Source organism: Pan troglodytes, chromosome 2 (genome assembly GCF_028858775.2).
Source record: "Pan troglodytes isolate AG18354 chromosome 2, NHGRI_mPanTro3-v2.0_pri, whole genome shotgun sequence".
Taxonomy (NCBI): Eukaryota; Metazoa; Chordata; class Mammalia; order Primates; family Hominidae; genus Pan; species Pan troglodytes.
Window position 1 is genome coordinate 17,584,270 of NC_086015.1, and position 27,412 is coordinate 17,611,681.

At 49.1% G+C, this 27,412-nt stretch overlaps 1 protein-coding gene across 3 annotated transcripts in view; it reads left to right on the forward strand.

The window, feature by feature from the left end:
- Positions 1-27,412, forward strand: part of FBLN2 (fibulin 2) — an 88,543-nt gene that overhangs the window by 31,432 nt on the left and 29,699 nt on the right. For all 3 annotated transcript variants that reach the window (XM_016940523.4, XM_016940525.4, XM_063806618.1), the window contains exon 3: positions 26,702-26,813. In XM_016940523.4, coding sequence (XP_016796012.3) covers positions 26,702-26,813 — 112 coding nt within the window. The remainder of the gene's footprint in view (positions 1-26,701; positions 26,814-27,412) is intronic.

Here is a 27,412-nt window from a genome sequence, read left to right on the forward strand (position 1 = left end):
ATCTGAAATCTGGCACGTTAGATGGTGAAAGTGCTAAAGAGGAAATTAAGCAGGTTCTGGCCTTTGCCAGTTTGAGAGGTGGGGAGCAGCCTCTCCTGGTGGTTTTAGTTTGTGTGTGCGTAGCTCTCCACCCACCTCGTCTGAGGGTTCCCCAGTGAGTCTCACTGGTCACACTCCCACCAACACTGCTGTGGGGTGGCCTTCCTGCCATTCTCGCTAAATCAATGTTAGTCTTTCCTCCTTGGACACACCTCGGCCATGTATAAATTACCCATTGTCACAGGAATGCAAGTGAGGCAACCACAGCTCCTCCGTAGCCCACACAGTGCACATTTATTATTGCTCCCAAGTCCACGGGCCAGTTGGGCAGTCCTGCTAACCTGGCCAGGCGTGGCTGACACCAGCTGGGCCTGAACGTGTGCCTGTGGTCACCTGGCAGCTCAGCTGGTCCGGGATGGCCTCAGCCAGGATGGCTCATGTCTGTGCCACGTGGTCTCCAGCTGGTTAGCTCTGGCGTGTTCTCACTGTGGAAACAGAGGTCCAAGAGAAAGATTAGAAACACACAGGTGTTTTAATTTAGGATCTTGAAGATGGAGAGCACTCCTTCAATGATTAAGATAGACTTGAGATGGAGATTGAGATTTTATTACTTCCTGGGGGATACGTGGTGCACCTGGGGGCCACACACACGCGGGGAAGTCAGGGGCGGCAGGTGGGGGGTGGGGGGGGAGGTGTGGGCCTGGGGCACTGGCTTTCACTGGGGTCCAGGATGGGGAACATGAAAGTCCGGTAGTGGTTGGGCACTTTAAAGCAAGCAGGCCTGAGATTTGAAACAAACCAATGCAAAGTCCTTTCCTGGACGGAGGTGTTATTTTGGAATCCCGCTGGCCTGGAGGTCAGGTGTGGGTTTAGGGAGGGAGCTCTCTGGGCTGAAGTAGAGGAAAGACAGCAGGAATTTATCATCTAAGTTAGGTGGCCAATCAGACATGGAGGCTGAGGTAGTACGTGTGCCGTAAACCTCAACACCCACAGACTCTTGCACCTGGGCTCAGAACTAGCAGGGCCGCTGCTTTTGCCACATTGTGTTGTCAGCCAGTCAGGAGGCCAGCCCAGGGTCAAGGCTCCTGGCCACGAGAGTCACTGCAGAGTCCTGCTGCCATGGTGGGGATTAAGGAGGGGGAGAATGCAGGCGGTCAGTTCAGTGGGTGCCCCCGTGCCTGAGCACCAAGCCCCAGACCCCGTGCCAGTGCTTCACGTGCCTCCTCTCATTTAGTTCCCATAGTGACCCTACAGCAAAGGGATTACGAGTCCCTTCCCACCGTGGTGTCAACCTGTGCCTGGCCATGGCCTAGGGCGAGGAAGTGTTGAGCCCAGCTCTGAACCCAGATCTGTTGACATAAAAGGCATCTCTGTGTTTTCTGCTTGGGTCCTGGCACAGGGCTCCCCAGGTTAGAGGCTGGCTCGACCCTTCACTAGCTGTGTGACCTCAGGCAAATTGCTTAACTGTCCTGGGCCTCAAGATTTCTCATCTGTAAAAGGGGCTTACTGATGGCTTCCTCCCAGAGCTGTGTTCTCAATGGGAAGAAAGCCTGCAGTGGACACCAGGTGCAGGGGAGGCCTGCCACAGAGCAGAGCTCCACTCATGGCTGGCGTCCCAGATGCTGTGGTTCCAAGTCCTGAGGCCCTGCTGAGAGGGTGGCGGCCTTCGAGCCCTGGGCTGCATCCTGTTCACGCACCCAGGCCAAGGCAGCAGATGCGGCTTTCCTGAGGCTGAACCATGCCTAGGAGTCCTTGGCCTCCTGAGCCTTCCAGAATCCTGGGGGCCTCAGTGAGCTGGAGTTCAGGATCTGTGCTGCGAGTTTCCCTGCGGGCAATGTCGGCATCCTCTACCTGCCAGCACCTCCTCGAGGCTAGGCCAGGCTGTGGGCCTCTAGGACCTCTGGCCTGCAGCATCCGGGGCTTTGAGGCAAAGCTTCTGGTTGAGATCAGAATTGTGTGGGCTGGGGCTCTGGTGGGACCTCCACCCCCTTGTCCACTCCTAGGCCTCCATGCTGGGAAAGTGGGCTTGGGGCCAAGTTGCAGTGAGATTGAGCCTGCTTTGGCCCTCAGAGAGTGAATTCCTGCCTCTGCCGCTCGTGGCTGTGTGACCTCAGGCAAGCGACTCACCCTCTCTGAGCCTCAGTTTCTGCATCTGTACAATGGGGCGGTCCTGTTAGTCTCAGGATTACTGAGAGGAGCAGGCGGGCTAACGGCAGCCAGCACAGAGTGCTGCTCCGGGCCACGGGCTCCCTGTCTCGTCCTGCCAGAGGTTCTGCAGGAACTGGGGTGGCGGGGGAGGGATGAGAAGAGGGCTTTGTGTTCTTGTTTCTTCAAACAGATGTAGATGTGTATCTTCTGGTGGCCAGAAGTTGTCCCCTCTGGCAAAAGAGCAGAGGAGCCAGGCCTGGCAGGGTTGGGCAGGGGCCGTTCAGCTGCTGTGTTCGCCACTCCAGCTGCCTCCAGATGTGCAGCAGCGTGTTCCTCACTGGCTGTCTCCCTCCCATGCTGCACTCTTGTTTCGGCCCCTGCCAACTGCGTCAGCAAACGCGCGAGCTGCGAGACCCCTCCTTCAGCCATACAGCCTGGCTGCAAGGCTGGCTTCCCACAGACAAGGGGAGGGGCACCCTCCTCTACTGAGTCTGCATGCGGGCCCCTCTTTGCCACCCTCACAGGTCACCCTGCATCAGTGGAGCATTTATTATGTGCCAGGCACTGTGTTAATCACTGGACGCGTATCAGTCCATTATGTGTCGTGACCCCCCTGTGAGGGGATGTCATCATTATGTCCATTTTGTAGACGAGGTGACTGAGGCCCAGGCAGGTTAAGTGAATTGTCCATGGTTCCTGAAACCAGTGAAGTAGATGTTTGCCAACCCCTGACTTGGCCCCCTGCACCGGGCACTTCCACCTCCTGCCTGCTGCCTCCCTGAGTTTGCCTGGCTGCCCAGTGTGAGCAGGCATTTCCCTGTTGTGGGCAGACTGAGGCTTCAGGACTGTCTGGATGGCTGGCCCTCAAGGGGCAAAGCTGAGCCCAGGGCAAGCTGGCAGGCCTCAGGCTCTGCACTCGCCCCCCTGCCCCAACCCCTCAGGCCTCTGCCTGGTACCTTCCTGGTCAAGGTCTAGGCCGGTGGACCTGGTGGGACTGTGGTTCCAAGTATAGTCAAGGGCCACATAAGGACGTTTTGGTCAGTGATAGACCCCATATATAACGGTGGGATTAGCAGGTAGGCAAGCCTGCCCGGCACAGAGGGCCCAGAACCTGGGGGTGGCGGAGTAGGGAGAGAGGGAGTGAGAGGCTTTCTCTCCTGCTTCCAGCCCCATCCTCTCGCCTGCCCCCCTCACCCTTTGGGTGCCAGAGATTCAGCAGGAACCACAAAGGTGAAGACCCTTAGAGATGAGGGTCCCTGCTGTTAACTCCAGCGACTGTGGCCAGACGGCCTTTAGAATGCATGCAATGGAGAAGCAGCACTAGAAGTCTGGGAGTGAAACAGCTTGTTGGAAAGTGGGGGCCGTGGGGACCAGAGACTGTACCTAGAACACAAGGGCAGTCGCTCCTGCTGTTGCCCTGGGGCCGTGGAGGCCTGGCATGGTCCAAGATTTTGGATTTTCTACAAGAAGCCTGGGATCTGGAACTTCATATGACAGCTCCCAATTTGTAAATATTAGCAATTTGTTCACATATTTTTAAAGCACCCACAAAGTACACTACAGGCACCTGCTTGCTGCCATAGCTTAGACTCTCCCTCTGCCACCCCTCCTGACACCACTAGGATGACACAGAGGTCCAGTGCTGGGTGAGGAGCTGGCTGAGAGCTCTGCAGGTGCAGAGGATGGGGGCCCAGGAGCCCTGACTCCAACCCAGGCTCTCTCTGCCCAGACCTCCCATCCCAGCTGAGTCAGAGCTGGTGGGATCAGTGTCACGGTGAGGCTACATGGAGGGCTGAGGGCAGGGACCTGCAGGTTACTGTGCAGTACCTGGACCAGCAACAGTGGGAGCTCCACCCCTGGCCTGCAGGGGAGACTGGTGAGAGCCGAGGCTCCAGGGAGTAGCCGTGGCCATAGGTAGAGGCAACTGTGCCTGTATGGGGACCCCAGGATGCCACCCTCCAGGCCAGCCTCCCTCAAGAAAGAGCAGGGCTGACTGGTGGAAGGTGGGTCTAGGGCAGATAGGGAGTGGGCAGTAGGCTTTGGGGAGGATGGCCGTGCGGGTGTGGTGGTTGGGAATCAGGGACTGTCCGCAATGCCACCACACAGGCATGGGCGTGAGATGAGCAGCCTCAAGCTCATCTCTGTGTGCTCCTCACGTGCTCACACGGGAGGAGTTAGAGTGAGCTCAGATGCCCAGGTCGAGATGCCATGTTGGCGGTGGGAACTTGAGCATGGAGCTCAGGGCACAGGTCTAAGCTGGAGGTGGAAGCTGATCAGAGAATGGCTGTGCTTCTGTCCCTTCCCCACCAAGCTGGCCCACCTGGCAGTTGGGGCTGGGTTGGTGGTGGGTGAGTGATGGAGGACGACCTCACAATTCCTCATCTGTCACCGTGTGGCCCCTGGAGCCCGGATGCAGGAGCAGGGAGGCCAAGGGTCTTGCCAGAGGTTGCTTGGCTGGTGGGGGCATGGCTGGGCTTTGAGTGGAGCTCTCTGGCTTCCTGGCTTTGTGCCTCACACCCCCCACCAGCCGTGGCCATCAGGATAGAAGTGTTTCCTGCTTGGCGTGAGGCTGGTGAGCGTGTTACCCTGACCTCTCCTAGGCACCTTTGATCAGTGCTGATTGCTTCACTTTGAGTGTGCAGAGTGGCCAGTTATTCTGCAGGAGCAACTAGACAGAGGAAGGATGTATTTTAGTTGGGGGTGTGCATGGGGGAATCAGATCAATCAGTGCCTGGTCAAGTTCTAGGAAGGCGGGCCTGGTGGTACAGTCAAGTGCTGCATAATGACATTTCCATCAATGATATACTCTATATGTGATGGTCCCATACGATTATGGTGAAGCTGAAGCAGCTGAAAAATGCCTTTTGCCTAGTGACAGCGTAGCCATTACTCGTGTTTGTGGTGATGCTGGTATAAGCAAACCTACTGCACTGCCAATAGTACAAAAGCCTAGCACATGGGCTGGGCGTGGTGGCTTATGCCTGTAATCCCAGCACTTTGGGAGGCCAAGGCAGGAGAATCGCTTGAACCCAGGAGGCGGAGGTTGCAATGAGCCAAGATCGCACCATTGCAGTCCAGCCTGGGCAACAAGAGTGAAACTCTGTCTCAAAAAAGCAAAACAAAACAAAAAGCCTAGCACGTGTAGTTAGTTACAGTGCATCATACTTGATAATGAATGTCTGTGTTACCAGTTTATGTATTTACTATGTTTTTGTTGTTATTTTGGTAGGCCTAGGGCACTACTGTGCGCTAGTGTGTTATTTGGCTTTCTACTTATTTGAAAAATAGTTAACTATAAAACAGCCTCTGGTAGGTCCTTTGGGAGGTATCCAGGAGAAGGCATTGCTATCATAGGAGATGACAGCTCCCTGCATGTTACTGCCCCTTAAGACGTCCCAGCAGGATAAGATGTGGAGGTGGAAGGCAGTAATATTGATGATCCTGACCCTGTGTAGGCCTAGGCTAGTGTGTGTGTTTATGTCTTAGTTTCTTTTTTTCTTTTTTTGAGATGGATTCTCGCTCTGTCCCCTAGGCTGGAGTGCAGTGGCGTGATCTCAGCTCACTGCAACCTCTGCCTCCTGGGTTCAAGCTATTCTGCTTCAGCCTCCTGAGTAGCTGGGATTACAGGTGCCTGCCACCACGCCAGGCTAATTTTTGTATTTTTAGTAGAGACGGGGTTACACCATGTTGGTCAGGCTGGTCGTGAACTCCTGACCTCGTGATCCGCCTGCCTAGGCCTCTCAAAGGGTTGGGATTACAGGCATGAGCCACCACGCCTGGCCTATGTCTTAGTTTTTTTTTTTGTTTTTTTTTTTATTGAAATGGAGTCTTGCTCTGTCACCCAGGCTGGAGTGCAGTGGCGTGATCTTGGCTCACTGCAACCTCCACCCCTGGGGTTCAAGCAATTCTCTTGCCTCAGCCTCCTGAGTAGCTGGGACTACAGGCGCATGGTGCCACGCCCAGCTAATTTTTTTTTTTTTTTTTTGTATTTTAGTAGAGACGGGTTTTACCATGTTGCCCAGGCTGGTTGCTAACTCCTGAGCTCAGGCAATCCGCCTGTCTCAGCCTCCCAAAGTGCTGGGATTATGGGATGGAGCCACCGCACCCGGCCTATGTCTTAGTTTTTAAGAAAAAAGATTTAAAAGTTAAAAAAAAAAAATTGAAAATAGGCTGGGTGCGGTGGCTTATGCCTGTAATCCCAGCACTTTGGGAGGCTGAGGGCGGATCACCTGAGGTCAGGAGTTTGAGACCAGCTTGGCCAACATGGTGAAACCCCATCTCTACTAAAAATACAAAAATTAGCCGGTCACAGTGGCGCAGGGCTGTAATCCTAGCTACTCAGGAGGCTGAGGTAGGAGAATCGCTTGAGCCCGAGAGGCGGAGTTTGTAGTGAGCCCAGGTCGGGCCACTGCATTCCAGCCGGGGTGACACAGCGAGACTCCATCTCAAAAAAAAAAAAATAAATAAAATAAATAATTAAAAAAATAATAAAAACACATATAGAGTAAGGATATAAAGAAATATTTTTCTATAGCTGTACAATGAGGGCATTTATGTTTTAAGGTAAGCGTTATTACAAAAGGGTAAAAAATTAAAGTTTATAAAGTAAAAACATTACAGTAAGCTAAGATGAATTTATTATTGAAGAAAGAAAAATATTTTAAGCTAAATTTAGTGTAGCTGAAGTGTCCAGTGTTTCTAAAATCTGCAGTAATGCACAGTAGTGCCCTAGGTCTTCAAATGCACTCACCACTCACTCATTGAGTCACCCAGGGCAGCATCCAGTCCTGCAAGCTCCATGCATGGTAAGGGCCCTATAAACCAAAAATAAAATTCTAAGGCCCCTGCCACCAACCGTCTAACTGGACTTCCTTCTCAGCAGGCGCTCTTAAAATTTAACTTGAAAGACTGGTTCAGGCCATGAAGGGAAGTGGGGGTCACAGAGGCCTCATTATACCTCTCACATTAACATCAGCACAGACTTTAAGTCTGATAAGAAACATTTTACAGCCTAGCTAAAAGCTTCATCTGCATGATAAAACTACACCATGCACAACCTCTTATCCCAACCCAAACATCATTCCTTTCTATTGATCCCAGGTCTTTAGACAAACTCAACCAATTGTCAACCAGAAAATGTTTAAATTTACCTATGGCCTGGAGGCGCCCCCCAATCTTGCTTTGAGTTGTCCTGCCTTTCTGGACCAAACTAATGTGTTTCTTAAATGTACTTGATTGATGTCTCATGCCTCCCTAAAATGTACAAAACCAAGCTGCACTCCAACCACCTTGGGCACAAGTGGTCAGGACTTCCTGAGGTTGTGTCTTGGGCATGTATCCTCAACCTTGGCAAAATACTTTCTGAATTAACTGAGACCTGTCTCAGATTTTCTGGGTCTGCAGGCCCTATACAGGCGAACCACTTTTTATCTTTTATATCATACTCTTACTGTGCCTTTTCTGTGTCTAGCTTTGTTTAGATTCACAAATACTTACCATTGTGTTCCAGTTGCCTGTAGTACTCAGTACAGTCATGTTCTGGACAGGTGTGTCGCCTAGGAGCAAGGCTATATCATGCAGCCCAGGTGTGTAGTAGTCCATGACACTTAGGTGTGGGTAAGGACACTCTTATGTCCTCACACGATGACGACACCACCTAACCACGCATTTCTCAGAACGTGACCCCTTCGTTAAGTGACGCATGATTGTGTGGGGTGAAGGGAAATGGAAAGCTGCCAGGCGGAGGCATGGGGCATTTGGTTCTGGAAGGGCCCCAGCCTGGCCCTGTGGCTTCTCATTGGGAACCCTGAGCTCCAGGTCCCAGACCACCTTGGCTTTGCTCTGGCAGAGCACGGCTGGTGGCTGCTCCCAGGGTGCCTGCTGCCTCTTCTCCAGGCAGGACTTCTGAGTCAACGCCTCCCCGGTCAGCACAGATCACCTGAGGCTTTGCAGAAGACCACGCTGGACAGTGCTGGTGCCCCACTGCCTGTTTACTTCTAAGAGAAAAAAAGATCCAGTTTATATTATGTGATATTTTTACTTTTATTTTTTATCAATCATTATTTATGTTTCTAAAAAGGTATGTTTACATTTCTCATAGTAAATACTGGCGTGGGAACACCAAAATTGCTATGTAGTTAAATATCTCTTATTAAACTGTACGTATGATGGGCTGGAAATTAAGCGAGAAAGAAAAAACAACAGAATTAAATCATTTATAAGATTCATCTATAAGTAACACAAAACATCATTCTAAGAATCAGAATTACATCAAACTTCAGTTTGAGCAGAAGTATAGTCTCTTAGGTAATAGCAGTTCCTTAAATAATAATGAAAGAGGGAATTCATAGTTCTTTCTGAGAAGGGACAGTGCACACTTTTAGTGTCTTGCAAGTTCCACACATTCTTTTTAAACAGAGTTAAACTTGTCAAGAATTTCTGTGCTTCTCCTGAATCAGGGCAGCCAAGAGTTGTGCAAGATACTTGTCTCTCTTTTGCATGGAGTTGGCCCCTAGACATCGCAACAAAAATAACCCATGAAAATGCGGATGACAGTCGCACACATCACTGGTTCCCTGGAAGGCTGTGGAAGGGTGAGGCTTGTCCATGGGTCATCTGACTGCGAATATACCACTTTCCAGAGCTTTCTAAGGAGCAGCTGGAAGTCAAATACTGTGGGGTCTCACAGCCCCTCCCACCCATGTTGTTGAAGCCCACCATCAAGCCCCCTTTGGTAACTGTGACTCTCCCAGCCGCAGCTCACTAACATCCCACGGTTCCACCTGGAACCCCAGTCCACACTAAGCAGCTGGGACAGACTTTCAGTGGGGCTATTTGAGGGGCAAGGGGGCTCAGTGAAGAAGGGGCTCAGCCTCATCATTGTCCAGTGCTCTCTTTCATTTGGGACACACACACACACGGATATTTCAGTCTTGACACTGTATCTTGCAACTCTAAAAAATAGCGATATTCTCTAATATTATCACATACCATGACCCTATACTTCACACAATTACCAATTCCCTAATGCCTTCTAATACTCCAACTATATTAATCTCTCTCTTCTTCTTCCCAAAGGGTACCGTATAGCTCGTTTTATAAAAGCAATGTCTAATCAAGGATGATTAGATATTTGGTTTATTTTTGGTTGTTATGTCTCCTGAGTTTCCTTCTTTCTTAAAGTTTCTATTGAAGCATAATGTACATGCTCTTGAGTGTCTTTTAATCCAGATTAATGTAACAGTACTCGTCTTAGAGGTTTTTATTAGAGTAAAATGTATAGACAGTAAAGCAACAAGCCTTAATAGAACAGCCCAGCAAGTTTCTTCTTATGTGTAAACCCAGGCATTCCACAGTCAAGATAGAAAGCATTTCAAGCACCCCAGAGTTTTCCTGGTGCCCTTTCTCAGTTCTTAACCCCATTGCTGCTGGAAACCATTATTTTGACTTTTATCACCATCTATTACTCTTGCCAATTATTTTTTATTTTTTTGTAGAGATGGGTTCTACCTATGTTGCCCAGGTGGGTCTCAAACTCCTGGCCTCAAGCAATCCTCCTGCCTCACCCTCCCGAAGTGCTGGGATTATAGGCAGGAGCCACCATTCCTGGCCTAACTCTTGCCTAGTCTTTAATTTATTTATTTATCGAGACAGAGTCTCACTCTGTTGCCCAGGCTGGAGTGCAGAGGTGCCATCTTGGCTCACTGCAACCTCCGCTTCCCAGGTTCAAGTGATTCTCATGCCTCAGCCTCCCAAGTAGCTGGGACTACAGGTGCCCACCACGATGCCTGGCTAATTTTTGTATTTTTAGTCGAGACGGGGTTTCACCATGTTGGCCAGGCTGGTCTTGAACTCCTGACCTCAAATGATCCACCTGCCTCAGCCTCCCAAAGTGCTGGGATTACAGGCGTGAGCCACCATGCCCAGCCCTGTTTTGTTTTCTGTTCTTGAATTTATTTTGAATGATGGGAACATACAGCGTGATCTTGCTTGTGTTTGGCTTCTTTAGCTCAAGGTAAAGTATTTGAGACTCATGCATGTTGGTGCATATAGCAGTAGTTCATTTTTAGAAAATTACTGCTTATGATTCCATTGTAGGAATAAATCATAGTTTTAAAAATCAGTTTTAGTGTTGATGGACATTTGGGTTCCATGCTGCACACTGTTGCTGTGAGCATTCTCGTCTGCGTCTTTGGAAGACTTAGGCATCCATGTCTGTTGGATACATACTGAGGACTGGAGTTGCTGCATCAAAGGTTATGTTTAACGTTAGCAGATACCGCCAAATGGTTTTCCAAAGTACATTGCCAATTTGCATCCCTACCAGCCATGCATGAGAGTTCCATCTGCTCCACATTTCTGCCAACTCTGGCGGTTGCCATTCTTTGTAATTTTGGCCAGTCTGGAGGAAGTGCAGTAATAGCTCACTGTGGCCTTTATTTGCCTTCTCTTACAAGTTATGATGTTGTCTACATTTTCATATTACTCTTGGCTATTTTGTTGTCATTTGCCTATTTTAAAATTAAGTTTCTTTGTCTTATTGATTCATAGGGGTTTTAAAAATATGTTCTGGTTATGAGTCTCTTGTTGGATTCCACATAGGTGATCTCATTTTATGACTTGCCTTTTTATTCTCTTAATAAAACTTTCTGATGAATTCATTGCAAATGTTGTCATCCGAGGAACACAAGTTCCAAATTGGAATGAAGTATCATCTATTGATCTATATATTTATGTTAGTACATTTTGTATTAACAAATGGCCCCTAGACATCTCACATGGGGTTTCACCATGTTGGCCAGGCTGCCCTTGAACTCCTGACCTCAAGTGATCCACCTACCTCAGCCTCCCAACGTGCTGGGGTTACAGGCGTGAGCCACCACACCCGGCCAATGTTTTCTGGCCTCTCCTTTCTGTTCCATTATCTATCTTTGCACCATTACCACTCGGTCTTGATTACTGTAGCCTTGTAGTAATTTTTAATATCTGCTAGTGAGAGTTTTCCAGCATTGTTCTTCTTTTTCAAGATTGTTTCAGCTGTTCTGGGTCCTTTGCATTTCCATTGAAATTTGGAATTAGCCCTTTTAAAAGGCTGCTAGCATCTCAATTGGTATTGTATTGAATCTGTAGCTCAGATTTGACAGAATTGACATCTCAATATTAAGTTTCCAGCCCATGAACATGATATATCCCCCTATTTATTTAGGTTGTTTTTATTTTCTTTTGGGAGTGTTTTGTCATTTTTAGTGTAGAGTTCTTGTATATCTTTAATTAGATGTATTCTTAGCTAATTGATGTTTTTAATACTATTGCAAATTGTATTGATTTTAACCCTTTATTTTCTAAGTATTTGTGGCTTATATTAGTTTGCTTTGGCAACAGTTTATTTAGCTCATTCTGTGAGCTGGGAATTTGGGCTGGGCTCTGCTGATGGGGGCCAGGTGTGGCTGAGCTCGCTCAGGTGTTTGTGGTCAGCTGGGAGCTCAGCTGGGAGATAGCTGGTCTGGGATGGCCTCTGCTGGGATGGTTGTCTATGCTCTCTCATCCTCCATCAGCCCAGCCCGGACTACAGAGTCCCAGGAGAGACAGCAGAAGCCACAAGGCCCCTTTGGATTTCACATGTGCCATATCCTGTTGTCCAGGGCAACATAGTCACGAGGTCAGCCCAGATTCAACAGGTGGGGAAATAGATGCCACTTCTCAATGGGAGGAACTGCAAAGCATTGAGGTGATTTCTGCAGTCATCACAGATAGGATGGCAATATTCACACTGAATTTAGCAGGCACCTCTGGAGGGTTGGATCTTCATTGGAGTCCTGCACATGTTAACTACCCGGGCATGGGTTAAAGTTAATCTGCACACTCACATTGTGATATAAACATAAGGAAATGTTTTCAAGTTTGTCTCTGGTAGACAACAGCCTGGGCTTTGGGGACAGGCAGAGCTGCATTCCAATCTCAGTACAGTCACTTTCTTCACCTTTAAGGGGAAGGTAATTGGCTGGGCGCAGTGGCTCATACCTGTAATCCCAGCACTTTAGGAGGCTGAGGTGGGTGGATCACGAGGTCAGGAGTTCAAGGCCAGCTTGGCCAACATGGTGAAACCCCGTCTCTACTAAAAATACAAAAATTAGCCGGGCGTGGTGGTGTGCCCCTGTAGTCCCAGCTACTCGGGAGGCTGAGGCGGGAGAATTGCTTGAACCTGAGAGGCAGAGGTTACAGTGAGCTGAGATCGCGCCACTGCATTCCAGCCTGGGCAACAGAGTGAGACTCTATCTCAAAAAAAAAAAAAAAAAAAGTGGAAGATAATTGCCCCTAGCCTGCAGGGTTGTGGGGAGAATTAAGTGGGTGACATATTCAGAAGTCCCCAGCGCCGGCGGCTGTAACCATTAGCAAGTATGAATTCTTCTTCTCTCAGCCCTGGAAGCAGCCGGTCTTAAGCCAGTGTACCTCGTCTTCCTGTGCCCCTGACACTGCAAGCTTTTATAACACTCATTTTACCTCCACTTCAGAGTTGAGCTGAGCTACAGTTGACAAGCTGGTATCTAGTAAAATGTATAGACTTTTAAGTGAACATTTTCCCAGTTCTTTTCTGTGGTTGTCTCTTTAGATTTTGGAGCCATTATATTTTCTTCCCAGGCACAGGAGTCAAGCATTTTTTCTGGAGACTTTTGGAAAGCTCATAGACCCCAGTGGGTGGGTAGGATACTGAGGGTGCGGTTAAACCCACCCTCCTTGACGTTTGGGGGCTGCGTGTTGAAACATGGGCAGAGTTCCGTCACTCAGAGACCCACTTGCCCGGGCTTGATGGGCTGGGGGTGGTGCTGGGCGGGGCAGAGGTCCCTGCTATGATGGGCTTCTCTCTGGGCGGGGCAGAGGTCCCTGCTGTGATGGGCTTCTCTCTGTGCTCAGACCCCGTCTCTCACCATTCCTGGGCTCAGGGGACCTGCAGCTTGGGCAGCTTTGATTCCTGTCCTGGGGATTGGGGATAACCTCACAAAGTAAGCCTGTCGTTTAAACCCTGTATGTTTAAACCCTTGGGCACATCACTCTGCCTCCCTGGGTCTTGGTTTTCCCAGCTGGGTGGTGGCTGTTACTGAAGTGATCCTGGCTCCGTGGGCTCTGGAGGGAGGGGGAGCCCTAGCCCCCGACCTGGGCCCAGGAAACAGCTTTTGCCAGGCTTCTCAAGCTGGCAGAGCTGAATGGTCAAGCTGGCTTTCAGGTGACACTCAGCTGGGGACACAGAGGGACCCCAGAGCCCGGGCTCCCAGGTCCAGACCCTATGCAGGATGGTGCCCAGCTGAGAGCCTGCTGTGAGAGTGGGCTTGGGGAAGGGGCCAGAGGGGTGGCAGGGAGGGCCTTGCTTCCCTTGGAAGAACTGATGAAGATGGGGACTTGAACTTCCGTTCCCTTCTTTCCTTTCTTTGATGCTTGGCTCAGGAGCCTGCACTCTGGAGCCATGCAGCTGGGGTGAGATCCTGCGGCTGCCCTGGCTGGGTGTGTGGTCTGGGGCAAGCTGTGCCTTCTCTTTCCACAGCTGTCTGCTGGTCTGCAAAATGGGGGCTGAGGCGGGGACGTTCCTTCTAGAGCCAGAGGGAAGATACCGTGGGTGCAGGCTGGGGTCCAGCAGGCAGCTCTGCCAAGCCTGAGATCCGGCCGGTTGGCTGGACTGGCCAGGCTGGGGTGTCCAGACAGTAAACACCCACAGAGGAGAAGGTGATGTGAGGGCCACAGAGAGCAGTGGGGTTGCAGAAGCCGGTGCTGAGGGGGCTGCCTGGGGCTGCTCTGCCTGCTGAGGAAGGCATCCCTCAGGCTGAGTTGGGTGAGCTCAGGCAGACCCCGCTGCCTGGCCGCTCCTGCTGTTTCTTAGCCATCCCCTGCTGGTTTCTGTGATCCCGGGGAGGAAGGCAGACCCAGGTTCAGAAACCCTTTCTGTCTGTCCATTTTACAGTCCTCATAAAAAAAACTCAAGGCGCCTCCACAGACCTTCAGGTAACCCTCCCACCCTGTCCCTCCACACCCCCAGGAGAACACCAAGGCTGGCGGGAACATCAGGGCTGCAGCCTTCTCTGTGCTGTTTGCTCAGGCCCCACAAACATCCTGTCCAAACAGGGGCCTGGCAGAGATGGCCCTGTCACCACCCTCCTGCCAGGTGTGGAAACTTCTCTGCAGCATTTTCAAAGCCGGAATTCTTTAAGGCTTTAATGTCAAGGGACGGGGACTGGCTAGAGCGGTCATGACCTCTGCACTGGATTGTTCAGGGAACCCATTGTCCTATGATCAAAGGAGCTTAGAATCCTCAGAAAATGGGTAATACCTGCATAAGATAAGAAACAAATACAAATTACAAAAGGGGTAAACAGTCAGTTTCCTTCCTCCCTCCCCAGGGCTGAGTCCCTCCCCAAGATAGCCACAGTTACCAGTTTCTTGGGTATCCTTCCAGAAATAATCCATGCATATCCATGTATCTTTTTAGGAAGACAAATGGTAGCTTATTAGAGATACTATTCAGGATTGACCCTTAAAAAATTCTTCATGGTACATGTGGAAATTCTCTCATGTAAGTGCATGCAGATCTAACGCTTTTTAACAGCTGCATACGATTAGATGGATATAGCATCAGTTTTGCTTTGTTTTGAGATAAGGTCTTGCTCTGTCTCCAGGCTGGAGTGCAGTGGCGTGATCACTGCTCCCTGCAGCCTAGACCTCCTGGGCTCAAGGCATCCTCCTGCCTCAGCCTCCCAAGTAGTGGGGACCACAGGTGCATGCCACCATGCCTGGCTAATTTTTAAAATTTTGTTGGGAGATGGAGGCTCACTGTGTTACCTAGGCTGGTCAGCATCAGTTATTTAATCACTGCCCTGCAGATGGGATTTAGGTTGTTTCTGGATCTTTGCTGTCACAAATGCAGGTGCATCAGAATCTGTGATGCTCCTGTTTGTTTTCATGGGAGCATCTCATCTATCAGCAGATTAGATCCCTACAAGGAGAATTGCAGGGTCACAAATTTTTTACACTGCAATGCATTTTTATTATTTTTTAAATCACATAACATGACATTTTCCATTTTTAGTTGTGCTCTTCCAAGGCATAAATTACATCCACCTCGTTGTGCAGCTGTCACCACCATCCACCTCCAGAAATTTTTCATCTTCTCAAACTGAAACTCTGTCTCCATTAAACCCTAACTCCCTATATCCCCACTCCCAGCCCTTGGCACCCACCATTCCATTTTCTGTCTCTATGGATTGACTACTCTAAGGACCCCATACAAGTGGAATCATAGTCTTTATCCTTGTGTATCTGGCTTGTTTCACTTACCTTGATTTTATTTTTTAAATTTATTATTTAAATTTAAAAAATAAATTTGTTTTTTATTATTTAAATTTAAAAAATAAATTTGTTTATTTATTTATTTATTTTAGATAAGGTCTTGCTCTGTTGCCCAGGCTGAAGTGCGGTGGCACGATCATAGCTCACTGCAGCCTTGACCTCCCGGGCTGAAGTGATCCTCCTCCCTTAGCCTCTCAAGTAGCTGGGACTATAGGCACACACCATCATGCCTGGCTAATTTTTAAATTTTTTGTAGAGATGGAGTCTGGCTATGTTTCCCAGGCTGGTCTTGAACTCCTGGCCTCAGGCAACCCTCCTGCTTCAGCCTCCCAAAATGCTGGTATTATAGGCGTGACCCACTGCATCTGGCCTGGATCTATTTTTAAAAGACTCTTTTAGGCTTTAGTCTTAGAGTTTTCTGATCATACTACCTTTTTCAGTACTGTCTTTGTTTGGGAGGAGAGCAGTTCAGGAAGTGTCCACATGGGCAGCAGGACAGAAACCATAGGGTTGCCCCTGACACCCCACTCCAGTTACCACCGTCCTGATGGCAGTCAGCAAGAGTTCCCTCCTTTTCCTTATAATTTTACCCCCGAACAATCTTGCTTCATTCTTCTCTGTTGTTGAGTCTCACATGAAAGGCTGTGTGCAGTATTCCTCTGTGACCTGCCTCTTTCCCTGGTGCAGTGTTGGTGTGCTCCTTGTGGGTTATTGCACGTGGTGGCAGTGAGGTGGCTGGCATCATGTGGTCACACTGCAGCCTATGGACCCTTTCTCTCATTTGTGGGCACTTGGAAACCACCTGGAGACCACCGGAATACTCAGGGTCGTGGGTGTGTTGCCTTTTGCTTTACCAGGGGACAGTGAGTGGTTTTCCAGAATGGACCTGCTCTGTGCCACTCGGCGTGGGAACAGCGGGGTTCCTGCTGGGCAAGGGTTGTGCTCACCCTGCTGCCAGGCCCGGAGCCCTGATGCCGTGAAGTCAACCGTGGCAGTGTGTTCTGAAACTGGGATGTTGCTGGGCCATGTCACTGCCAATCCCAGGAGGCCAGAGAGAATCTCTGAGTTGAGGCTGGGCTGTCAGAGTGGGAGAGCACCTGCGTCTCTCTTTCCACAGTGCTGCTGAGAACCGGCAGGTGGGGAAGGCATTGCTCCCCCTCGGCCTGAGCTCCAGCAAAGCAGCAAAGTGGACAGAAATGGAGAATTCTCGAAAAGCCAGAGGAAAGAGGAGGCAGGGTAGGCGTGGCTGAAGGCTGCACCAGCTTCTGCTGCTGAAGGGATGGTTGCTAATCCTTCCATGGATTTGTCTGCCCCTTTGTTAATTAACTTGGAAAGTAGTCACCAAGCATCTTATATGTGCCAGGAGACAGGAGGCTGTGTTTACTGAGTACCAGCTATTTGCCATGCAATGAGTCTTACGTTCCCACTTGTGAAATTTGGGTGGGGAGAGTTACTTGCCCATTTTACAAGCAAGGAAATGGAGGCTCAGAAGCCGAGTGACTCACCCAAGTGCCCCAGCCAGTGAGTGGTAGCCCAGCCACACACCTGTGCTTCCAGCGGTGGAAGGACATGCCTGTGCTCATCTTGTGACCCTGGTAGCATCTGCTACATAGAAGTGGTGTAAGGGGAGGTGGCCAGTAAGGGTTTGCATTCTTCCTTGTCATTTCCCTAAGGCTGTGCCCCTGGGCTCCCTCTCTTAAACTCTTAGAACCTCTTTTTACACCTCTGGGGCAGGGAGATCATCCCACCGACCTCTTGTTGTTGATGTGAGCTTTACATGAGATGATATACACCAAGAGCCTGAAGTATTTCATCCAGCCCCAGATTTTACCAGGGACCTGGTCTGTGCTGTGTGCTGGGCACTGGAGACCCTGAAATGATTAGGCTGATTCTTGGCCCATGAGACCCTCCCAATCTGGTGGTTGGGACAGCCTGCCACCCGACAGGGACATCATGGTCGAAGGACATGAGTGAAGTCAGAGGAGGGAGCTGCTTTTCCTGGGTGCTAGACAGAGCCTGCTGGATGCACAGACAGGCGGGGAGTCACATTTGGACTGGCTCATGAGGGATGGGTAGTTGGATACTCGCCAGTTGGCCAAGGTAGAAGAAGGGCATCCTAGCATGGAACAGCGTGTGCAAAGGCGTAGAACAAGAGAAGGTGTATGTGGCTGGGAGCTGAGTCTGGGCTGTGCTGTGAAGGCCCTGAGTCTCACTCCAGAGAGAGGCACTTTATCCTGTGGGGCAGTGGCTTTTCTGTGGGATCTGCGGAGCCCCAAGGCTCCCCAAGATGACTCAGGGATGTGGAAGGCCAGGGCATTGTGAGGACGACCAGGTAAGATGATGTGATGAGGGTTGAGTAGGAGTTAGTTTAGATATGGAAGTTAGGGAGACCCTCTCTGAGGAGGAGAGACCCCCAGAAAGAGAAGGAGCCTGTCCCATAGAGAGTGGGGGCAGCAGATGGCACAGGGAGAGGTGGAAGATTCCAGGCAGGCAGCATGGCAAATGCCAAGGCCTTGGGGCAGGACTGAGTCTGAGGAGCTCCTGAGTAGAGAGAGTGAGTGGGAGAGTGAGTCAGAGAAAGGAGGTCAGGAGGGGAAGTGGGCAGGACCCCACCGTGTAGGACTTTGTAAGGAAAGTGGAGACCACGGGGGGCCATAGGCGCAGGAGTGATCCAATCTGATTTGTATTTGTGGACAGTCATTCTATAGCCCTGTGGGTGATGGGCTGGAGGGTGACAGAAGTGGAAGCAAGGAGGGCAGGAGGGGGTGGTGGAGGAGGGGGTGGCTGGTGGACTGAGATGCCTTTGGAGGTGGCCCTGTGAGTGATAGACTGGAGGGAGGCGGGAGGTGGGGGATTGGCCTGGGAGCGACCTGAGGATGGTAGGGCCTTTGTTGACACAGGAAGACCCAGGGAGGGGGTGGCTTGGGAAAATCCGGAGCTGAGCAAATTCCAGCTGGGGAAGTGCCAGGGAGACATCTGGGGTGGTTTCTTGGCCAGCTGTGGGCATGTGCATGTGACATGGGGGGCGGGGGCAAGAGGAAGGTGGCATCGGAAGCTTAGAGATGAGATCAGCCAGGCCAGGGTGTGTTGGAGAAGAGAAGAAGCCCCAGTGCTGAGACTCCAAAAGTCTGGTGCTCAGGAAGTTAAAAAACACGACAGAGAGAGAGAGAGAGAGAGCGAGAGAGAGAGAGAGAGAGCGCCAGGCAGGGGCTAGGGGACCTGTGAGAGGTGGTCTCAGAAGGAGACCTAGAGGAGAGGAGGTGGCTGCTGGGCGGAGCCTTGGAGAATCAGGGTGGAGGGCGGGGGCCTCTGGACATGAGATGAGGGTACTCACTCATCGTGCTGGGCTTTGCCTGGCTCTGCCTCCCACATTTTGGATGGCACCTGGCAATGCTACTCATGGCACCTGCACAATTTCCCCTCCTGCTGCAACTGGGTGGCCCTCCCAGCATAAGGGTCGCAGCTCCTGAGCTTTGTTTGAGAAGGAAGGTGGCCAGGAGAGAATGGGGGGAAACCTGGCACCTGATCAAGGAGGAGCAGGCAGAGAGCGCCATTCAACACCCACGAAAGCAGAGCCACCTCTCGAGCTGGTGATGGTTAGAGTCCCAGAGACGACCTTCAGGATCGGCTGCATTAGGTCACCTGTGCAACAGACATGGGGATGCTCAGGCCTGGAGAAGGGAGAGTAAGAGGGGAAATTGAAGCTTGCAACTTCTTTTTTAATTTTGTACACTTTTTTTTTTTTTGAGACGGAGTCTTGCTCTTGTCACCCAGGCTGGAGTGCAGTGGCGCCATCTCGGCTCACTGCAACCTCCGCCTCACGGGTTCAAGTGATTCTCCTGCCTCAGCCTCCCGAGTAGCTGGGATTACAGGTGCCCACCACCATGCCCAGCTAATTTTTGTACTTTTAGTAGAGATGGGTTTTCGCCATGCTGGCCAGGTTGGTCTCAAACTCCTGACCTCAGGTGATCTGCCCACCTCGGCCTCCCAAAGTGCTGGGATTACAGGCGTGAGCCACTGCACCTGGCCATTTGTACACATTTATGGGGCAGGTACATGTGAAATTCTGTGACGTGTATGTGATTCACAGTGATCACATCAGGGTGTTGAGGGTGTCCATCACCTGACTACCGTGCATTTTTGTTAAGGGTAGTCACTCTGCTCGGGATTTCTAACTCCCCAGCTCATCTGTGAAATAGGAATGCTGACAGTTCTCACTCTTAGCAACTGTGAGGTTCCTGTGCTGGGACCCTGCCTGGCTGGTTGCTAGCACTGCTGTATTTCAGCTGTTACTGTTATCCTCATTGGGCATCCCACTGATGTCATCTGGCTAAGAGCCAGGGACCATAATCTCTGTAAGGCAATCTTGGAAGAGGTTTAGGGAGGAAGGATTCGGTCCTGTAGAAAAATGTTGTGAGTCTGAGCTGTGCAGAAGAGAGGATAAACCGCCTGGGCAGAGTCGTCTCCTGTCACCAGAAGTATTCAAATAAGGAGAGTCTCCCACATGCCCAGAGTATAACAAGAGGGGACGAGACATTGAATGGTGGCGTCACTCTCAGTGGCCACAGAGACTGAAGTCAGGACTCTGGCATCCTGGGAGGTGGAGGCAGGACTCTGCCTGGCACCTAGTGCTCCTGAGTCCTGGGACAGACATGTCGGAGCCATGTTCCATTCAGATGGTGAGCACTGATCCCGGCCTCCGACACAGCGCCTCTCAGTTGCCCAGGGTCTCCTAGATTCATTCAGCAAATACTCATTGAACACCCACCATGTGCCAGGGGGCTGAGATATGGCTATGAGGAAGATAGATAAGAGACCTACCCTCTGGGGGCTGACATTGCAAAGGAGGAAACAGAGGACTGAGAAAGTAAACTCATCCACAAGAGGCTCTCACAGTGCTGACTGCTGTGAGAGGGTTATTTATTTGTTTCTTTGAGACAAGGTCTTTGTCACCCAAGTTGAAGTGCAGTGGCACAAGCATGGCTCACTGAAGCCTCCATCTCCTGGGCTCAAGCAATCCCTTCCCCTCAGGCTCCTGAATAGCTGGAAATGCAGGCATGTACCACCATGCCTGGTTAAATTTTTTCTTTTTAAGAGACAGTCACACTATGTTTCTCAGGCTGGTCTCAAACTACTGGCCTCAAGTGATCCTCCTGCTTCAGCCTCCCAGAGTTCTGGGATTACAGGCTATGGATTTTGTTTCTGAAGAAGATTCTCTTTTTTCTAAAATTATCTTTGTAAATTTTATTCTAATCCTGCCTTTATAGATTTGGAAGTTACTTTCGTGTATGGTGTGATGTGGGTCCCAGCATCATAAATTCTTTCCCTGCAAAGTTTGAATGCCACCTTCATCATGTATTCAATTCCCGTATGCACATAGGTCTGTTTCTGAAGTCTTTTCTCTTCCATTGAGCGCCTTGTCTTCTTGTTTTAATTATTAGAACTTTGAAGTGTATTCTGATACCGTTAGAGAAAGTCTACCTTCTCTGTTCTTATTTTTCAGAAATGTTCTCGGGTATTCTTAAGCATTTCATTTTTTGGATGAATTTTAGAATTAACACGACAAATTCTGTGACAGTTACACTTTGCTTTGGTTGGAATCGCATTGAAGTTGTAGAGTAAGTAGAGGAGAATTGACATCTTTAAGGTACATATTAGATACATGGTATGTATTTTGAATAAAGTGTATGTTATACCCATTAGACAATCAAATTTTCGTCTTCATGTGAATCAAGCATGTTCACTGTAGATTTATTTCTAGGTTTGTTTCTCTTTTGAATGGGAATTTTTTCCTGTTAACTTTTCTATTTAATTGTTATGGGGGTATAGGAAAGCCACTAATTTGAGTGTGTTGTTTTTGTTTTGGCTATTGTATTATAGTCATTATTGTTAATTGTATTAATTCTAATACTTTGTGAGTTTTGAGTCTCTTGGATTGTCTAGGAAGATGAAACCATAACATCTGCCAATAACGACTGTTGTTTCTTCTTTCTATTATTTCTTTGGCCCTTTTTTCTTTCTTTCTTTCTTTTTTTTTTCCCAAGACGAGTCTTGCTCTGTCGCCCAGGCTGGAGTGCAGTGGTGCGATCTTGGCTCACTGCAACCTCCGCCTCCTGGGTTCAAGCAATTTTTGTCCCTCAGCCTCCCGAGTAGCTGGGATTACAGGTGCACGCCACCAAGCCTGGCTAATTTTTTTGTATTTTTAGCAGAGACGAGGTTTCATTGTGTTGGCTAGGCTGGTCTTGAACTCCTGACCTCGTGATCCGCATTCCTCAGCCTCTCAAAGTGCTGGGATTACAGGTGTGAGCCACTACGCCTGGCCTCCTTTTTTTCTTTCTTTTTTTTAAGTTTTTTTTTTTTTAAATTATACTTTAAGTTCTAGGGTACATGTGCATAATGTGCAGGTTTGTTACATATGTATACATGTGCCATGTTACATGTAACAGGTGTGCTGCACCTGTTAACTCGTCATTTACATTAGGTATTTCTCCTAATGCTATCCTTCCCCCCTCCCCCCACCCCACGACAGGCCCCAGTGTGTGATGTTCCCCATCCTGTGTCCAAGTGTGCTCATTGTTCAATTCCCACCTATGAGTGAGAACATGCAGTGTTGGTTTTCTGTCCTTGCAATAATTTGCTCAGAATGATGGTTTCCAGCTTCATCCATGTCCCTACAAAGGACATGAACTCGTCCTTTTTTATGGCTGCATAGTAGTCCCTGGTGTATATGTGCCACATTTTCTTAATCCAGTCTATCATTGATGGACGTTTGGGTTGGTTCCAAGTCTTTGCTATTGTGAATAGTGCTGCAATAAATATATGTGTGCATGTGTCTTTATAGCAGCATGATTTATAATCCTTTGGGTATATACCCGGTAATGGGATGGCTGGGTCAAATGGTATTTCTAGTTCTAGATCCCTGAGGAATCGCCATACTGTCTTCCACAATGGTTGAACTAGTTTACAGTCCCACCAACAGTGTAAAAGCGTTCCTATTTCTCCACATCCTCTCCAGCACCTGTTGTTTCCTGACTTTTTAATGATTACCATTCTAACTGGTGTGAGATGGTATCTCATTGTGGTTTTGATTTGCATTCTCTGATGGCCAGTGATGATGAGCATTTTTTCATGTGTCTGTTGGCTGCATAAATGTCTTCTTTTGAGAAGTGTCTGTTCATATCCTTCGCCCACTTTTTGATGGGGTTGTTTGATTTTTTCTTGTAAATTTGTTTAAGTTCTTTGTAGATTCTGGATATTAGCCCTTTGTCAGATGGGTAGATTGCAAAAATTTTCTCCCATTCTGTAGGTTGCCTGTTCACTCTGATGGTAGTTTCTTTTGCTGTGCAGAAGCTCTTTAGTTTAATTAGATCCCATTTGTCAATTTTGGCTTTTGTTACCCTTGCTTTTGGTGTTTTAGACATGAAGTCCTTGCCCATGCCTATGTCCTGAATGGTATTGCCTAGGTTTTCTTCTAGGGTTTTTATGGTTTTAGGTCTAACATTTAAGTCTTTAATCCATCTTGAATTAATTTTTGTATAAGGTGTAAGGAAGGGATCCAGTTTCAGCTTTCTACATATGGCTAGCCAGTTTTCCCAGCACCGTTTATTAAATAGGGAATCGTTTTCCCATTTCTTGTTTTTGTCAGGTTTGTCAAAGATCAGATGGTTGTAGATGTGTGGTATTATTTCTGAGCCGGCCTCCTTTTTTCTTGTTTTACTGCATTTGCTAGTATCTCCAGGACAATGCTATATAGTAGCATGGCCCGTGGGCATTATTTTTGTAATATTTAATAATTCAGCGAGGGATGTGTCTAATGTTCCCCCATTGAGTATGATGTTTGCTATGTGCTTCTGGTAGACACCAGTTCTCATTCCTCTCGGTGCCTCAGAGCAGAACAGTAACAGGTTGTGATGGAAGCTGTTTTCCCTGTTTTACAGAAAAGGAATGAAAACTTAGGAAAGCTTGGTAACTTGCCGTGCCTGCTAAGGCGACGCAGCCGATGACCCTCAGTGAGCTCTTGCTCCGGCTGGAGTGTGCAGGTGCCGTCCTTCACGGCATCTATCCCTCAGCCCTGTGCCCTTACGTGAACTGCTCAGGACATTTAGAGGGCTTTGTGGGCCTTAGCACCTACACAGCCATTCAGTCCTCATACAGAGAAGGACACTGAGTCTGTAGGGAGGAGAAGCGGCTGTCAGTGGTAACGCTGAGATGTGGACCCAGGCCCATCAGGCTCAGAGGCACTCATCTGTTACTTGTTGCCCTCAGCACGAATGTCTAGGCATTCTGTATAAACTTGACTTAGGAATGTCACTTTAGACCTCCGGGGCAAACGCTTGGGTGAATTACACGTCTCATTTCTTGGCATGGCTCTTATTATCCTCTTTGCAAGGCTCTTGTTTTATTTATTTATTAATATTTTATTTCCTTTCATCTTCTTTCTCCATTCCCATCCACCACCTCCATCTGCATAGCTGACAGTTTCATCTCATCAGTGTGTTTTTTGCTGTCATGTGTTCTTGCAAAGTATGCATTGTTATTTTATGTGTGATAGTTTAAATTTGTATAGTAGAACTGATTTGGCTTCTTCCTTTTCTTCCTTAGTGCTGTGTTCCTCCACACTTCTGTGTGTCTGTGTGTCCAGTTCACGCTGCTGTGTGTGTATCCAGTCTGTTGTTTCTGACAGCTCCTGCATGTAGCATGGCCCCAGATTTTCCTCATCTTCCCCCCCAGTGACGGACACCCAGGCTGTCCGCAACCCCCTTACACAAATAACACTTGACATGGGCATCCTTGTACTGGTTGTGTTATGGGCTGTCATGAGGACTTCCCTGGCACAGACACCAGGAGAAGAGCATCTGGGTCCTTGATGTTGCGTGTGCTTAACTGTATAAGTGGTGCCACATCTCTCCAGCTGGCCGCAGTCTCCACTCCCACCCCAGATACACGGACATGCAGCAGTGTAGAGGAATACAGCACTAAGGGAGAAAAGGGGGTCCCCACCTCTGTGTGGCATTTCTCACTCTTACTCATATTTCTAGTTTAATGGATATTTTATTATTATTTTTTGAGACAGAGTCTCATTCTGTCACCCAGGCTGGAGTGCAGTGGCTCCATCTCAGCTCACTGCAACCTCCAACCCCCCTCCCCATCCCTGGGCTCAAGCAATCCTCCCACCCCAGCTTCCCGAGTAGCTGGGCTAACTTTTTGTGGAGTTGGAGTTTCGCCATGTTGTCCAGGCTGGTCTCGAACTCCTGAGCTCAAGTGATGAACCCACCTTAGCCTCCCAAAATGCTGGGATACAGGCGTGAACCACTACATCTGGCCTAAGGAGTATTTTACTTTGGAGTTCTTTTTTCTCTTGTTAATTTTCAGGAGTTTATTATGTTTTGTAGATGGCAATTCCTTGTCAGTTTTGGACATTCCAGAAACATTTCTTAATATGTCAGCAGTCTATTATATGTGTACATGGAGTTCTTTGTTATACATATTGGAATTTTGAGGTAATCAAATTCATTAATTTTTGTAACCTATAGCCTGTGCCTTTGAGTTTTAAGACATTCTCCCCTACCCTTGACTCCTTCCAGCCTCCCCAGTCACAAATACAGTTGAACCTTGAACAACTCAGGAGTGAGGGGTGCTGACCCGACTAACAGTCAAGAATCCACATGTAACTTTTGACTCCTCAAAAACTTAACTAATAGCTGACTGTTGACAGGAAGCCTTACTGATAGCACAAATAGTCAATTAACACATATTTTATATGTTATATATATTATATACTGTATTTTTTTTTTTGAGATGGAGTTTCACTCTTATTGCCCAGGCTGAAGTGCAATGGAGTGATCTCGGCTCACCACAACCTCCGCCTCCCAGGTTCCAGTGATTCTCCTGCCTCAGCCTCCCGAGTAGCTGGGTTTACAGGCATGTGCCACCATGCCTGGCTGATTTTTTGTATTTTTAGTAGAGACGGAGTTTCTCCATGTTGGTCAGGCTGGTCTCAGACTCCTGAACTCAGGTGATCCTCCTGCCTAGGCCTCCCAAAGTGCTGGGATTACAGGCATGAGCCACCGTGCCCGGCTGACTATATTCTGTATTCTTTTCTTGTTGTTGTTTGTTTGTTTGTTTTTTCCCCGGGACGGAGTCTTGCTCTGTCACCCAGGCTGGAGTGCAGTGGCACAATCTCGGCTCACTACAACCTCTGCCTCCCGGGTTCAAGCAATTCTCCTGCCTCAGCCTCCTGAGTAGCTGGGATTACAGGTGCCTGCCACCGTGCCTGGCTAATTTTTGTATTTTTAGTAGAGACAGGGTTTCACCCTGTTGGCCAGGCTGGTCTTGAACTCCTGACCTCGTGATCTGCCCGCCTCAGCCTCTCAAAGTGCTGGGATAACAGGCATGAGCCACCGCACCCAGCCTATATTCTGTATTCTTAAAGTAAGCTTGAGAAAAAAAAATGTTATTAAGAAAATCATAAGAGAAAATATGTTTACTATTCATGCAGTGGAAGTGGACCATCATAAAGGTCTTCATCCTCACTGTCTTCAGGCTGAGTAGGCTCAGGAGGAGGAGGAGGGGCTGGTCTTGCTGTCTTAGGGGTTGCAGAGGTGGAAGAAACTGCTGTGTTGTTCCAGGGGTCAAGTGTGTATTCAACATAAAACTTCCGTGAATTTCCTGGATGAGCTTAAATTTCCCTTGCTGCCACTGCTGCTGTTTTCGTATCTCTTGTCCTGTCTTAGCATCTTAGGTTGGGTTCCTTAGAAGCAGAGCCTGAGTTGGGGGGTCTTGTGCATGTGTTGGTTCATTTGGGGAGACCTCTCAGGAGAAACTCTGAGGAGTGAGGGATGAGAGGTGGACAAAGCTGTGGCCCACGTGAGGTCTGACCCTGTGGGAGCTCTAGAGTGTGAGTGGCCCCCATAGAACTGGCTGCTTTGAGAGTGGGGGCTGAGCTCTAGCCCCATGTTAGCCTGTTATTGGCTGGGCTCCTCCCAGCCCCCATAGGGAGGACTCCACCTCGCAGACAGTTCACCAAAGACAGTTGTGTTGTGAGCTGTTAGCGACCAGCATGCACAGCAGCAGGGGTGGATGAGTTTGCCTGCCCAGTAAAGGAGACCTGGACAGGCCCCTGCATATCTGCTGGACTTGGTGACTTATGAATGGTGACTCTGCCTCATGTTGCTATCCACAGGCTCCACCAAGGACCTGATCGAGACTTGCTGTGCAGCCGGACAGCAGTGGGCCATCGACAATGACGAGTGCCTGGAGATCCCTGAGAGTGGCACTGAGGACAACGTCTGCAGGTAGGGTGGGCTCCCTGGAGCAGGCGGAGCTGCCCATTTGCCTTCTTCAGAACCCTGCTTGCCTAGGACCCCAGGCTCCAGGCAGCCCAGAGAGAGTGCACCTTCACATGCCTCTGGGGCATGAGGGTGATTGGGTGTGGCTGCCGTGCACCATCTGGCCAGGCTTTCTCCAGGGGTGGAAAGTCCAAGACTGGTCCTAGGAACAAACCAGCCACATAAATTGGTAGCTGGCCTAGTGAGCAAGATCCGAGGAATGTACAATTTGAAACAAGTTTTAAAGGAGTGCTGTCCCCTAGGAATAGTCGGGTGCTCCCCTCACCACATTCTGCAGTTGCTGCCACACTCATGCCACTCGGGCTTTCTCTCCTCTGCCCTCTTCCTTTCTCTGCTTTGCTACCCTTGGGTCTTCAGGAGGCTGGCCTCTCACTGTGCTCCCTTGCTGCTGTGCTGGTTGTTTCTTCTGACTTTGATACCACAGCAAAGCAATCCTTTATCCCCATGCCTTCCCTTTTCCAGGCCCAGGAGAGCTCTTGGTCAGCTGCTCATGCTTTGTTTTTTTCCAGGGACCCCGTCTAACCTACTCATTTTTCCAAATAAGA